At 45.5% G+C, this 16,005-nt stretch overlaps 1 protein-coding gene across 10 annotated transcripts in view; it reads right to left on the bottom strand.

Moving 5' to 3' along the window:
- Positions 1–595: 595 nt before the first annotated feature.
- The window catches only part of LOC144124708 (uncharacterized), a 75,474-nt gene continuing 60,064 nt past the window's right edge, over positions 596–16,005 (bottom strand). For 3 of the 10 annotated variants that reach the window (XR_013313268.1, XR_013313266.1, XR_013313265.1), the window contains 4 exons: positions 9,324–9,422; positions 5,676–5,785; positions 854–3,976; positions 612–738 (listed from right to left, as the gene is read on the bottom strand). Coding sequence is in view for 5 of the 10 variants with exons in the window: in XM_077657555.1 (XP_077513681.1) it covers positions 5,691–5,785; positions 9,324–9,422 (194 nt within the window). In the remaining 5 variants the exon portion in view is untranslated. Of the gene's footprint in view, positions 3,977–5,675; positions 5,786–9,323; positions 9,423–16,005 lie in introns of all 10 variants that reach the window. The other 7 variants (XM_077657555.1, XM_077657553.1, XR_013313269.1 and 4 more) reach the window with 6 other exon arrangements.

Here is a 16,005-nt window from a genome sequence, read left to right as displayed (position 1 = left end):
TGGCGCGTGGTTCCGTAACATCCATCGAACGCCGCATTTTTTAACGCTCTGGCGCGAAATGTGAATTCGTACGGTCAATTGCAGATTCTTCAGCAAAAGAAGCTCTACCCTGCCAAACGAGGAAATCGTTGCCAAGCCACACTACCCAAATGTGTTAAAAAAAAAAAAAAAACCTCTGTGGTCCTTGGGTGCACTAGGACCTGCACAAGCCCGCGTCTCTAAATGCCCCTCTGGGCAGTTGGCTATGTTCTTTTTTTCATAACTGGCTTTACCTCCCACTGCTTTGCATGTGCACTTGCTTTCTTTGGTCTTTTCGGTGTTTTCTTCAGACAGCAATAAACGGATTACGGAAACATAACAAGCACGATCCAATTTGCTTTGTATGAGACCTTTCGCCATGTGACGCAGCGCAGCAAAAGCCTAATATCAAAACATGGCAATGATTAAGTTACGTGCATGCAACAGGCTTTGAAAAGGAAGCACCCATGTTTTTTCATGACCATTCTGGACCCTTATAATTAAATACAGGACTTTCATGCTTTCCTCAAGTGCAACAAAGACAAAGGTTTTTTGCGAGTGACTGCTGTTGCAAACTGACAGAAGAGGCGATTCATTTCAATGAAGTATATTTACAACCACAGAGCCACTGCTCACAAAGTACTTCAAGAGTACACAGTGTGCAACACATGAAAAATGTATGTCACTGTACAAAGAACATATGAGAGTAACCATCTTAAACTGGCACCGGCGTACGACATGAAGACAGAGAAGAGGCATACATGACAACTACATCTTCTCTGTCTCCCTCTCATACGCTGGTGCCAGTTTAAGATGAATCACCAACTTGCCTAACTTCCGGCAATACATATGGACGAAAGGCTTCAAGAAGAATGGTAAAGATTAAGTGACATGCACGGGATGAGACACTGCACAATCAACCTCATAAGCTAGACATGTGAACAATGGAAACCTAGTCTGTTGGCTCACCTTGGTCGAGTGGAAAAGTTACACAGTTCAAACAGTTGCTGCACCTGCTGACTGTGCACTGAAAATAAATGTAGAAAATAAACCTTTGGTGCCAAATGCTGCACAGTTTGAGCAAGTGTTTCCACCTATTTTCCTGCAACCATTAATGCAACATTGAACCAACATGTGAGGTTACAAAGTGACTGATAGACACGAACATGCTTCTGCAGACAAAGGGAGTTTTCACAAGTCACTACGGAGGATTTGCCACTCTCTCCATGCCTAACTATGCCAAGGTATTGCTGTACGATGGACTTTGGAGACAAATGCTCTGAAACATTCAAAGGACACAAAAGGGCTTGCACTTCACAGCAAATCAACACTTTGCAATCTATTATAATGTACACAATCTGAGAGCCATGGCACATTGCTTAATGTGAGACATGAATAAATGCTGCCTTGTTAAACTACGCGCACTACTAACACTGCACAAATGAACAGAAATTCACGCTCAACGTGAGAAGATGCTGCGCCAAACAGCCTTGACAAACCACCCGAGGCTATGACTAGAGCAACAACAATTGTGCTACCTTGAAGGAACCCTTGCAAACTCCTTGGTGACTGTGGCCACACGAGCACAGCTGCAGGATGTGTCCTATCGCTGGAGCTGCTTGGAGCAGCACAGCAGTAAAGGCGGAGACCCCCTTGAGACTTATTCCTTGCTTATGCTGTCAACAAACACTCAAGCACGCAAGTGATTCACACCCAACCAAAACAGTGTGCCCTTGCTAGTCCCAACTCGCCACTGCTGAGAATTTTGCCACCAAACAGAGTGACACTTTTTTTAGCCAACACAAAGATACATCCCATCACACTGCACCCTCCCAGGTGCCATTTCCCTGTAGAGTAAGAGACTGATACCGTGACCAACTGGAACATAGCACATCAAAATGAAATCAAAAGGGACTGGCAGTGTTCTGAAAATCTGCTAAAATTTGCAATCTTTTATGTACCCCTTGCCACTAATGCCAGAGAAAAAAAAAAGAAATAAGGTAAAAAAGGCGGCAACAATTCTGTCACAAATGCTGTTTAGCGTAACGTCAAAAACAGGTTCACAGTCTTTCAAGAAGGATGACCTTATCAGCAATTAATGAAGAATGAAAAGGTAAGCAATACTCGGTGTTTTGTACACAGACTACTGATTTCTAAAGTGGACAACTCGCCATGCCACTGCACAACATAGGCCTAGCCCACAGAGAGCACTTGGCACACTCTTGCTGGTAGGCACCATCTGCAGCCCTATCTGCGGCGTTGCACTCTTCAGGAAACTGCGGCTAAAACAAGAAACTGCACTAACAATCCGCTTTTTACATAGCATTTTCTTTACCCCTGCACTGCACTGTAGTGCACGTGTGGGCTCAGTATACATTTTTTCAGTGGTCCTGAAGGTATGTACGCTCAGGGTTGATGCCCAACCAAGGAATCTTTCTCACAGAGTAGTAACTAAAATCATAGCGTTAATAAATAACAAAGAATCCCTCAGATTGGCCCCTGCAAAATGATTACATTCAACTTAAAGGACGATGAATACTGCCAAACCAGCACCTTATCCACAGGGCAGAGAACATGATGTTGAGTTCCTTTTGGAACAACAGAAAGCAAAATAAGTGCAAACCACACTACAAATGATGTAAAATTTTTAAAGGTCAACACTATAGCTACATTGAATGTCACAAGTTACCGGCATGCTATATAAAAAAAAAATGACTTTACACACTGGTGCTTACAGCTATGATTCCTGGCTCTCGAAATGGAGCTGCCTAACAACAAATCAGCAAAAAGAAAGTTTTTAATACAATGATGAACTGCAACACAATGCACGGCGAGCAAGCAATTTAGTTCAGAAGAAATCAAGTGATTTAAAAATATCCTGCACATAACAAATTGCCATCCCAAACGTCCGTAAAACAGTCTGAAAATAGATTACCAAAGTAAATGAAAAGTGAACACACCTCACAAATGAAATGATGATCAAAGCGGCTGCACCAAACAAAATAAGCAGCAAGCAAAAGCAACAGTGGGTCAACATACACAATATTGGCCACAAAAGTGATGAATTTGCACCTGAAAAGCAGTGCTGGGCCTTTTTCTTTCGGTTGTTTACAACTGCACAAAGTGGCCCTAACAATTTCTCGCGCAGCCATAAGTTCATGCACAGCTTGGCAGACTGCCCTTCACAACAATAGCACAGAACGGTGACGACAGACTGTGGCACCCAACAAATGTACATCTATGTATGTTCTGTCGAAGATGATGTCCACTGTCACAACACAGGCCGCGAATCACGCGAGTTGCACAACACCGAACACCACCGCTGTTGCTGTTGGCTGGAGATGCATGCACCAGAGAGTTTCCCCAGGAGTATCTTAGCAACACCGACAAACAGTACTGGTGTTTGGGAAGGCATTGCAGGGGATGCAAAAAAAAAAAGAAGACAGAAACCAATCCACGTCCGAAAAGTGCAATGAATATGCCTTCGAAGAAACGCACCATTGCAGCAGCCTCGCGAAGGATGTATGGCTAGAACCATTCCAAGTCTGTGTAAAACAATACAGGTGTCGAAGCAGCGAGCGTGCCTCAATGAAGCACCACAACACTGGGCGCACCTTCCTTCCGGACGACTGGGCTGGAATGACTTCACAATGGCCATGGGGTAGACATGCCACAAAGGAAAAGTGCGCAGTAAAATGAAGGCTCAGTTCTGGGTACACTCCTCCACGATGCTCAAAACGTCCATCACTCTCTTGCACCTCCCTTCTCTGGAATGGGTCACGTCGCCAAACTCGGGCAGCCGAGCGTAAACTAGCCCCATATCACATTCCCATCCTTCAATCCCCACACACCTGACAGATCTTGCATTGCCACACACGAAGAAAAACATGCACACAACATTGCTGATGAAGCGGAGCAGTCATGGTACCAGTGTGAAGCATGAATCAGTGCGATCCAGCTGAAAAAAGAAAAATGGAAAGAAAGTAAAAAAAAAGAAAAAGAAATAGGTGTTAAGGTGCACACGGGCACTGCAATTGGCGCATCTGTACACATTTAATACACAGTCTTGAGCTTAATGTTATGCTGGCTGCATTTTTCGTGCTAGGCAACTTGACTGCGTCACAGAATTTTGCACAAAATGGCAGTTGATAGTTTTGCCACAGGCCTCTGGCTATGTATTGTGCTGCATAAAAACCATGAACATTTTCAAAAGAAAGAAATGAAATGATAAGTAAAAAAAAGGAATGAGGTTAACAGAGGACCAACACGAAATTCTTGAGTTTTGCAACCCTCCCCCAACAATCAGCAAGTCAATCTGTGGCAACAGCAATCCTAGCTGAATGTCACACAAGGTCCGCAATATTACGAGTTCACTCTTAGAAATGCCCACTCTTCAAGGTTATCACATTTTAACTCATTTTCATACAAAGTACTATTTAAAATTATGCAAAAATATGTAGAAAGCTATCATCATGATCATCAGCCTGACTACACACACTGCAGAGCAAAGGCCTCTTCCATGTCTCTCCAATTAACCCTGTCCTTCGCCAGTTGTGCCCACCCTATGCCTGCAAACATCCTAATCTCATCCGCCCACCTAACCTTCTGCCGCCCCCTGCTACGCTTGCCTTCTCTTCGAATCTACTCCATTACCCTTAAGGGCCAGCTATGTTTACTGTTAATGTACAGCCGAAAGTTTTTGTGCATACACTGAAATTGAACCATACATGGATATCGTGGCTACAGGATTTGCACTATCTGCAGTCCTTTGGAAAGCTTTGGTTAAATACAGAAAAAACGTAAAGTAACAGAATCAGTGTAGATTTCGATAGGACCGTTTTTTAGGATGACAATATATGGCAGCCTATCCTTTTCCCCATGACCGGCACGGGGTCATGCTGATCATGCCCCCAAGCTGGTCAACCAGTAGACACTAAATATAATGAATGGAGATTGAATACACTGGAATATAAATCATTGTTGCAATAACTTAATCGTTGGAACCTGAACATTTCAGCAGAAATCTGTTTGGCCGGGAGGCAAACTACAAAGAAAACTGTGGTAGTACCGCGCATAAATTCTCATGAGAGAACTGACGTTTCGGTGCCATCTCGGCAGCTTCTTCAGGGTTGACTTGGTGGAAGCACGAGGCACGCTTTTTTTCTAACCACTGCCACTCGGGGCCGCCATGGTCGCAGTGGTTAGAAAAAGTGCGTTGTTTGCTTCGACTGAGCCAACATGAAGAAGGTGCCGAGCTGGCCCTGAAACGTCAGTTCTCCCATGATAATTTATTCAGGGTACTACTACTACAGTTTTCTCTCTAGTAAGAGAATCTAGCATTTTTAATTTACATTTCCTAACAGCATTCCCAATACCTAGTCAGTTTCGTCTTTCTCAAGCTCCTTTCATCATACCCACTGATGTTGTTTCGGAGCCATATCTGACGACATTAAAAAAATTTTGTGCTTGGATATAGCTCTGTGCACACCACTGAACTTGGGCTCTCAGTACGCAGCAATTTTATCACATAGCTAAAGTATGTTCGGGCAAAGACTGGCAAGTAATATGGGATTCTGACAAATTTTGAGAGCACAAAGCACGCACAAAAATAAAATGCACAAAGGAAGCACGAAGGTGCCTACAACCAACACGATTACCTGTATGGCCTAAAGTCATTGGGATGGTGCTTCGGAGCCGGCCTTGATGTCCTCGAGGAGGCTGCATGCGGCGCTTTCCATGCTGGCTTGCAGCTGCTGCCCCGTTGGGTCTGGGGAACAAAAAATGCCAGTCAGCCACCACAGCTTGGCACTACCATTACGCTACATTTCCTGTAGTTGCATTCCCCTAAAAGTCAACTGTGTAATGCAGCAGGTTTACGCTATTCGCTTCATCAGTTTAATGTTACCACTCTGAAAGAAGCAATAGAGATCTAGGTGCAGGCTGGAACGTTGCATAAGATGAGTGAACTGTTCAGTCCAAGGCTACCGATTGCACTGTGCTGACCTTATGTGTACTGCATTGCATTTTACACCACGGCATCTTTATAACGGGCCATGATTTCAATTGTCCTTGTTCTGCTATGTACTTGCACTTCAGTGCATTCTGATTGCAGTGTTGTGCAAGATATTGAATTTTGCACTGTGCCAATTGTGATGCCTTTGTTTTAAACCTTCTGGAAGAGAACACCGTGTCCTGAATGATCCAAAATTGCCTAAAGGTGCACTGCGGACAACAAACTGAAGTTTGCCTGCACTGACTGGTAACACGTTTCACTCACAAAAGGGCTGCTTACTTTCACTAAAAACGGATCTTTTAGTGCTTAGAAAAGGCCAGAAAACGAAATACACGTATTGCTGCCACAGGCCCTTTCTGCAAGAGAACTGTGATGACGGCATATATCACGTGTTTCGCAGGAAAGCCTGTCACTGAATTTTAAAAATATGTCTTTTTAGGTAAAAGTATGGCTTTTACAGCAAAATAATAGTACCAGTGTTGGCGGACGACAGATTAGGCGTGAATCGTGTTGTAACTAGTAAGCTGGTTAATTAAATTCTAAGAGTCACTTTTAGCTACTACCCTTAGGCACTTACCCGGTTGCAGTTAGAGATTTGTAACTGACTATTAGTAATAGCCATATCTGGTTTAAGAGCTTGCGCAGGGACCGCAACTACCTCCTGGGTCAGATCGGTAATGCCGACGAAATGCCCATCTTTTTGGATGCATCATCCAACCATGTCGCAGAAGCAAGCGGCAGCAAAGAGATGCAAGTTCGCACTACAGGAAATAAGGTGCGAGTGACCATGATGCATGGCTGACGGACACAAGCTGCCCCCGTTTGTTGTGTTTAAGAGGAAAACAATTCCGAAGAACAAGGTTTTCCCTAGCCGAATCCACGTCAGATACAACGAAAAGAGTTGGATGAACTCTGCAAGGATGCTGGACTGGCTCTGAGTGGTGTGGGCTAAACGGCCAGGTGCTGATTTCCCGTCAATGCTAGTACTTGACGCTTTCAAGGGACATTTGACGGACCATGTGAAAGCTGTGGTCAACAACTGAAACTCTGACCTCGTTGTCATACCTGGTGGCATGACATTTGAATTACAGCCAATGGATGTCTGCTTGAATAAGCCATTTAAGGATCTTGTTCAGAAGGAGTATGACGAGTGGCTCGCAAAACAGCATGGAACTGACGCCAACGGGATGTATGAAGTGCGCATCAGCCTCAGTGGCTGCGAAGTGGATTGTGAACACATGGGAGGCACTGCGCTGCCTGTCGAACAACATGGACGGCACAGACGAAAACACTGTATTCGTGGACAGAGACAAGGAAAGCAGTGACAGTGATCAAGAAACACAAACAGATACAGTCTTCCACTCTTTACCGTCTGCTGCAGCGTTGGAGCATGAACGGTGGAGCAGACGATGCTAAGCACCTCTGCGCCAGCGCTTTGTTTGCAAAGTGTCTTTGATGCGCAAATATATCGACGCTCAACAGAGTGCGGATAACGGCCCTCCATATCATTTGTGCCGCCTAGAACATGAGTGTCATCGAAGGGCTTTAAGCGTGGCCACCTTACGCCGTGTTCAAGTGGAAAGAGGACAACCGTGAACATATACTTGTTCAGAACTTTTGTGTGCAGTCTCATTTTTGCGCTGTCTGTTATGACTGCCCTTTGAGTTGCAATCTGGCATCATAATCGTAAATTTTTTTTTCTTTCGGGTGCAAACTACCCCCTCGCGGCATAATCGTAATAATATTTTTTTTTCTTTTCTTACGGGCGCAAACTAGCCCCTCGCATTATTTTCGTAGTCGCGTTATATTCGTGTAAATACGGTGTGACCGGCACGGCAAACGATGGTCAAAACAGCCCTACTGAAACCTAATTGCATGCTGCAGAGTCGCCCATGCACCTCGGACGTGTGCGAACCGGCAGGCATGACAAAAAAAGGACGGACCTGTCTCCATTAACAGCCAGACTGCTTAGTTTTGGCTTGTTTTTCCGAATTTCATGCCAGCCCATGGTGATGGCGGCTATCAGCCCCGCATCAGTCAACCAACCAAGCCAAGCTGCATGCAGTTTTGGACGCTGATGTGCACTACTGCGCGATTCCCTCGCTTCCATCTGTGTGGTCCTTCTAATGTGCCGAAACTGCATGATTGTCACGTGCCATTTGTTCTTTGCGAGGTGAAGCCCCTTTACAAGGGACACAGCAGCTTGTGAAGGGGCCACCGCATTGCATCATAAAGGATGCCGGAGAGGCCCTTATTAATTTGGGGCAGTCCTGCTGTGATGCTCCCAACAGTGTTCTCATAATAAAGTATTGATAAAAATGTGAAAAATAGTCATCGCTGAGCTGTCCTTGCTTAGAAAACAGGCAACCATGGCCCAGTCTATCACCAAATGAGTGTGCTGTGATGCAAGCAGTTCTTGCCACTTTTTATGAGGTAATTCAGTAATTCGAACATTTTTTCATGTGCCTTGAATTTCGAATTACTGAGGCTTCACTGCATATTATTTAAAAATTGGAGGGGACACTTCAGCTGCGCCACAAGGGCATGACGTGATAGCATCAATGGGTTAATGCCTATATCTGCAGAATTGTTCATTCTCTACATTCACAGATCCCTGGGGGTATTCATACCACTCCAGGCGCAGTTGTGCAGCAATTAAGAGATGCGTCACTGCCCTGTGATGGCAGGTGCTGCCAAGGGCGGGGCTTGTGAGACCCGAGTTGCTTTTCCAGAGCAACCTCTCGCGACTAATGATTAACTAAACTGCCACCTGCCATGGTGGGTAGTTTACAATCCAGTGGGAAGATTGTGATGACACCACAAGGTCACATGATCTAGGTGGCCTACCTAGGCCGCTTCTGTGGGAATTTTTCATGGATTTTTTGCTTACGGCCAATGATACCGACGACGACATTGAGTTTTCTGCGACATGGGCTGCTTAACGCTATCGCGTTGATAGAGATCTTGGAGGCTAGGTCACACTGCCATCCTCTTCGAGCCAGTGATCATGGATTCCAAGAATAGCCTCCATGTCATCATCAATGTCACGAGTTTGAATCTGGTTACAGGACACGTACATGTGCGCATGCACGATCACACACACACATATGTGTGCATGAATGCAGAAATAACTCCTCTTGTTCCCTGTCCACCAACCAGAGCTGTTTGCTGCAAATCTCCATTCCCCATCCCTGCCTTTCTGTCAGGACTGTTTCTGAGTGAAAGCTGTTGGCTGTGGACAGTAAGGTGTCATCCACACAGGACAGACACTGCAGCAAGGCCGACCACCCACCAGTGGCCATCATGTCGTCCGACACGCATTCAGCCAGCTTCTCCGATGCATCTGCCTCCATGATGCTGTCCAACAGCTTGTAGCTCTCCTCATTGTCCCCTGTTCAAGAACACAACAAGAGCAGTCAACGGGCTGAGCGAGGCGAGTGCAATTAGCACCTCCACTCACACAGGCCAGAGTCACTGGAAAAATTTTCAGAGCACCCCAATCACCCGCTCCCTGCCAGCCACTGTCTGATGCTCCCAGTATGAAATCATGTCTGTGGTGCACTGTGCACCACACCTTTGCAAAGTCGTTATTATATATGACAAAATAAACTTCTGCACAGTTGGCAGAGCCAGCTTCAGTGATATCTTGAACAAACACTCAGAGAAGAAATTGGAAACTGATTTTTATAACTCAGCATCCTAGGCATGAATGCAGATACTAGAGGACAGCCCAGAGACTTTGGAAGGCCACCGACCTCTGCAATTTCCTGTAAACTTTTGTGTTTGCTGTTCTCGCAACATTGGACCACAGCTTCCATATTACTTCCAAGCCCAGCAGGCCGGGGAAAAGGAATACAGTACTTAAAACTGGGTAATAGAAGATAAGCGTAGCAGGAAGCGGCAGGGCCAGGTGGGCGGATGAGATTAAGAAGTCTGTGGGGATAGGGTGGCCACAGCTGGCACAGGACAGGGTTAATTGCAGAGACATGCGAGCGGCCTTTGTCCTGCAGCGGGTGTAGTCAGGCTCACGATGACGATGACTAAAGTGACTCCAGCGACTGCTGTTGCTCCACTGCTGACAGCCCCCATAAGCAGGCATGTCTGCATTCATGCTGCATGTGTTAGGCCAGCATTTGGTGTTGGGCTTATGTCAATGTCGAGCCTCATGCTGGGACTTGGTTCATTTATAATTAGGCAGTATTAGTGTATGCTAAAAAATAGGTTGCTTTAAAGTATGCATGCACCAAACGGTTTGGTTTGGTTTTTAAGTTTAACATCCCAAACCGACTGAGACTATGAGGGATGCCATAGTGAAGGGCTCTGGAAATTTCGGCCACATGGCATTCTTTAACGTGCACCGACATTGCGCAGCACATGGGCCACTAGCATTTCGCCTCCATTGAAATGCGACTGCTATGGCCAGGAACGAGCCCACGTCCTTCAGGTTAGCAGCCGAGTGTCATAACCACTGAGCCACTGCAGTGGCATGCACGCATCAAACACTGTTTCAAAGCGAGCCTTACTGTATGCTTATGTTATGCACGCTCCTTCCTGAATTTAGTGTGCGTGACTCATGAGCACGCTAAAAAAACGTTTCGAACATGGTGGTGCTCTTCGAAGTGAATTCACCGTTGTCACTGCGTTTTTCAGTACATCTGCTTGTCACAAATAGGGTATCGGGCTTTCGCTTTGCCTCATCTGGCCTATAACTAGGGGTTGGACTTTTCGTTTTTTATTTTTTGAAAATTCGGTGGACTTTTTCCGGTCTTTGCTTTATTATGCAAGCTTCACTTTTTTAGAAAATATTATTTTCAAAGAATGAAATATTGACTTTCTTCAGTGATTTAATATTGTAATCCTGTGTGGACAAAAGTCACTCTCAGTGTTTTCATCATGAACAAATTAATTGCCAGTAATTAACGTGGAAATGCCAGTACTTGAAGCTGTGCTTGTAGAAGAAACTGCTATTGTGATTAAGAGTAACTCATGCTAAATGATACAGCTGGCAGACAAAAACGCCTGTGGAAGTTTACTGCTAAGAACTAGGTTGACATGTTATCGTTGAGTTGTTGCGCCGGGTTCAGGGCGAGGGTGGGGCACAGCGTGGTCTGCGTGTTGATGTCAGCGTTGGAACTGCCGCTTAATATTTGTGGCAGCCAGAATATGATAATTGTTTGTGATGCTCATGCACAGTTTCGTGTCAGTGCCCTACATGCAGTTGGCCAATCTACTTAACCAACTAACTTCCGCATGCAGGTGATGATGGTACATAAACAGTGCTTAGCAAGCAGGTGGTGAAGACGCGGTGCTTCTTGGTCTGCAGAGGTACGTAACCTAGTGAAGCAATACGCGATATTGCAAAGCTGCGCTTATTATCCTACAGCATCATCGTCTCAACATGCCCCTGGCACCCCTACTTAGGAAATTCTCAACTCTGAGTGTAACTCGCATTACACAGCCAACTAGCTATGCCTTGCATGCCAAGAATACGCACGTTTTTAAAATAAAACCAAATTCCGAAAACTCAAATCGGCTTACAGTAATCCTTCATTATAACGAAGTCAACGAGATGGCGAAAAAATTCATTCTAAACGGTCATTCGATAAAAGCGACCACCCGAGAACACCTAAAGCAGTCAAGCTTTAATAGCGCCACAACGGCGAGGAAGTCAAAATACAATGCATTGAGTGAAGCAAAAGTTTATTCAGGGGCAAAAAAGGCAGTGAGCTTTGGCTGTTCCAAGTTATTACCGGGCGCGTGCAACCCCTGCTCTAATCTGACCAAGCATTGCACGAGGCCGCGGTCGCCGCCCATGCAATCAACCTTCGGGGTATTTCGAATCGCGAAGACAGTGGCCGCTTTCATGCGGGGGAAGGGTCACGGAAATGCCGTGGCTCGAGTCTGAGGTTGTGTTTGTTGTGCTCAAAAAATGATTAGCCGCTCATTGTAGGTACGCAGCGCGATCGTGAAAACTGAACGGTTTTGCAGTAGGGGCTTCGCATGATTACGGGCAGTTTTTTCTCCCGAGGTGTACAGCTGTGAGGTTTGCAATCGAGTTTTTTGGCTAGAGTTTTTCAGTGCACCGTTGTCGACGACACTGTGCTAATTCTATGGTTCGAGTGTCAGTGTTCACGCAGCGTCGTGTCCACGCTGTTGACAGATGTCTAGGAACATAATCCAATGACCCTAACACGCATTTAGACCGTTTGTCTAGTCGGATGGCGCGAATCAAGCATGACCGGCTCGAGAAAATCACCGGGGAAACACAGTATTTGTGTTGACCCGCCATGCTGACAGCCCACTTGCCGCTGGTGACGCTCGGATTTTTCGTGTTTTCGGCAAGTTATCGGTCGATTTGCGCCGTCCAAATTGGAACGAAGCTAGGGGCGGTGTTTTATTGAGAGGAAGACCGATTATGACGAACGGCAAGCAAATTTCTAGACCGGCTTCGCCAGTCATTTTCGCGATTTGTTAACGTGGCTCCTCGCGTAGAACACGGCAAAGGGCGTGCGATCAGCAGTCGCTTGCGACCAGGCAGCAGCTCGACAACACCGTTGTTCATGCATGCATGCAAGCGTCACCTGCAGGTCGCCTTCCCGTCTGAAGTGAAAACTCTCGGGAATGACGTTGTTCGCAAACTTTTGAGAGAGAGAGAGATAAAACATTTATTATTTCATTGTAGTGTTCTACGAGTCAAGTAGGCGGACTCCTCAGTTCAGGACTCCGAGTTTCATCTGCTTTGGCCGATGTGAAACGGTTAGTCTTAGCGACGACTACGGCAGCCAGGGAGCAGCTCTGTTCGTTGCTGAAAGCTTACCTCACTTGCGACTCGTAAGCGTGAATGGGCTCATAATCGGAGGGACACTTCTTTTGTGCTTTTTGGCACGTTTCAGCGCTAGAAATGTTCTTCGGAGCAGTAAAATTTTGCTCACCGAACGCACCCCTTGGAATGCTACGGCACAAGTCTGCGCGCGGTCTTTTGGCCACTTTTCGGCATCCAAGAGACCGCGGTTTTCTGGCATCGCAAAGCGTCACAAAAATTTGATTTTCATTTGGATTCTATCACGGGAGACACTAGCGATGCGACTGCAACCGATTCTGGCGCGCTTTCGTTCGCATCCGCTGTAAACAGCTGGGGGCACTCGGCACTCGCCTTGTACCCGTTACTAGGCAGGTCATCAGTCGTAAGTTTGGTACTTTTGTGACCTGTTCTGTGCCTGCCTGAGACTAATTCGTCAGCGGTGTTAATTTGTTACTGCATGCGCAAAAGGGTCGCCACTTCGCTCTAAGCGGGTCAAGCTCTATGTGCACTTCAAGTAATGTGGCTTAAAATGCATGCGTTTGGGTCGGGACCGTAAGAAATGTCGAATAAAGCAATATTTCGAGTAAAGCGATTTCGTTATAACGAGGGATTACTGTACTTTTATCATTCTTTATTTTTTTGGTTTACACTGAAAAGTCCAGCCCCTATCTATAACAAAATGCATGAGCAATAAATCTGCTGCATTTTTTAATTCGAGTGGTGGTTCCGCCACTCCTAGGCTTACAGGGACGGAACACTGAATTTTAAGCGCACAATTTTTTCAGCCCAACAGAAAGCTTGCTGTCTAAAATGCTGAATTCTGCAACTGTTTTATTTGAAACGCAGTAGGAAATTTTTGCCGAGAAATGTTAAACCAGTGCTTGTGCCCGTTCTGATGCATCCGGATGCTAGAAACCATGATTAGAGAGCACGATGGCAATTGCACGTTGGCAAAAGCGCTGTAACAAAAACTAATAAAAACCTCACTCGCCAGACAGTGCAAAGATATTTTTGGTATTGTAGCGTCCTTTCAGACACCCAAAGCTGTTATGGCAGAGCGATTTATGCCTTCTCGATGAAAGTTTTAGTACACCGTGGTTGCTGCTCCATCCAAGAAATTCAAAACATTGTGGTGCCATCTAGCTACAAAAGCTAAAAGCACATGGTCGATGATGCGAAGGGAGTGTTGCTTTTCATCGAATGGTGCACTGGAGAGAGTGTAAACTACAACAGAACAAGACGAACACTCCAGAAAGAAAAAAACTGCACTTAAAATAAATAAGGCATAATTTACCGAGATGTGGTCACATGGGAGACTACTATGATAATGGCGGGTTTCGCTGCAAGATGGCTTTTTATGCTATTTTCAATGCCAAATTAAAATGATAAATTCTTGCAGTACTCAATTCTTACAGCTTGAGGCACAATATTTTCATTTCCGCCATGATCCTATGTTACGTTTTGATTAGTGTTCGGTCCCTTTAAAGAGGAGCATCGGTTTATGATGCATCGGATGGTGCCACTAAGCTGAAGCATCCAATTTCATCCAATCCAATATCGCTGCATCTTCATTTAAATATTCTGAGCTAAAAGTGCAGACATGACAAAGAGCGTAACGCCCTGCAAAATGATTTAGATTAGTGTACGCAAGTGAGCATATGCTATTCTATAAAAATACCTATTAACTGAAATGCCACATTGTGCATGGGTAAGGTCACATGATAACATACAATTCCACCTAGGTGAAAAATTAACGGTGGTTTAGCTTTGGTTAAACTGAGGGAGAAGCAGTAGCTTCACGATGGTTTAGCCTGGCATGTGATGATTGTGTGTGGTGGCTGACACCGCATGTAGACTTCATTCCTAGGTGCGCCGGCGCCCCGCCCGTTATGCACTCAGTTAATGAGAGTGTGACGTCACGCCCTATTACGTAAACGCCACGGTTCAGCTCCTCGGCGAGCCAAGAGTTGATCACGTGACCAGATTTTGGTTGACCTTGATGTGACCTCAGCGACCGTGAACACCTTGATTTGACCTTTGCAATGGCTCGACAATTGGTCTGACCACTGACCATTCACTGGTTCTCCAAACATATAACTTAAACCTTGACCTTGGCTGAGCCTTGAAGGATATGGGAAGTACACGGCGATCTCAGCCCGTTACCTATAGTAGTGAAGCAACTGCTTCAAAGAAAGGCAATGCCATTTGCACTTGAAAGGAAGCTAGCTACAGATATGAAGCTATGAATGTTTACGCTTCTGACCTAGCATTACTGTCAAGGGAAGTGAGACCAGATGTCACCTCAGTGTCAATTCTATAAGTTCCCAGCACTGACTGTTTGGTTTCAACGGGCCTGCTTTACATGCGACAACTTCATTACGATCTAGTAACGCTGATGTCGTGCTTTAGAGCTGAAAAATTAACAGTAGTGAGCAGTGCCACTTTTTCTGTTTCCACGAGCGCGTTTGCATTTCTCATGAGTTCGTGTAAACAAAAAGGAGACAGGTATGCGCAGTTCTAACATCACAAATCGACACATGGGCTCAGAAGGATGCTGCAGTGGATGGCTCCCGTTTAATTTCAACCACCAGCGGTTCTTTACCATGCGACTGTCCCATAGCACATGTATTTTGTATCCATCAAAATACACCCACCATTGCCAGGGTCGGACCTGCGACCTTGCGATCAGCAGCCAAACACCAAATCCACTCAGCCACAGTGGTGAGTGGTGACAGGTTGTAATGAAAGCTTCAATATGACATTAAAGTTTCACAATGCCAGACTTTCTCCTATAGCTAGCAGCCTCCAGTGCATGTTATGCAATGCAATACACTACCTCTCAGTCATTCTAGCCCCGGGGAAGCCCAGTGGGTTTCAAATGGTGTTGAAGAACACCGTGTGTCTTGGCTTGCATCCCTTCCTTCCTAGTAACATGCATTAAAGAGAAGAGCATGCAGGTGCAGGAGCCCCCGAAAAAATGCCCGTTATTAATTACACTGTCTGGCGGTATACTGGAACAGCCTACTAGAAATAATTGCAGTATAATTAGCCCAAAAGCAAAGTGGGTGAAAGAATGGTGGATGTTGAAACATGCATGAATTAAGGAAGCTCGAGAAGCCTCAAAAAGCAGCACCAAGGAACCAAAGTGTTCTGTGCAAACCAGTTTCAGAAC

The sequence above is a fragment of the Amblyomma americanum genome, chromosome 3 (assembly GCF_052857255.1).
Source record: "Amblyomma americanum isolate KBUSLIRL-KWMA chromosome 3, ASM5285725v1, whole genome shotgun sequence".
In the NCBI taxonomy this organism is placed as follows: domain Eukaryota; kingdom Metazoa; phylum Arthropoda; class Arachnida; order Ixodida; family Ixodidae; genus Amblyomma; species Amblyomma americanum.
Note: the sequence above shows the minus strand (reverse complement) of the source record. Positions and strands in the feature narration are given on the sequence as shown.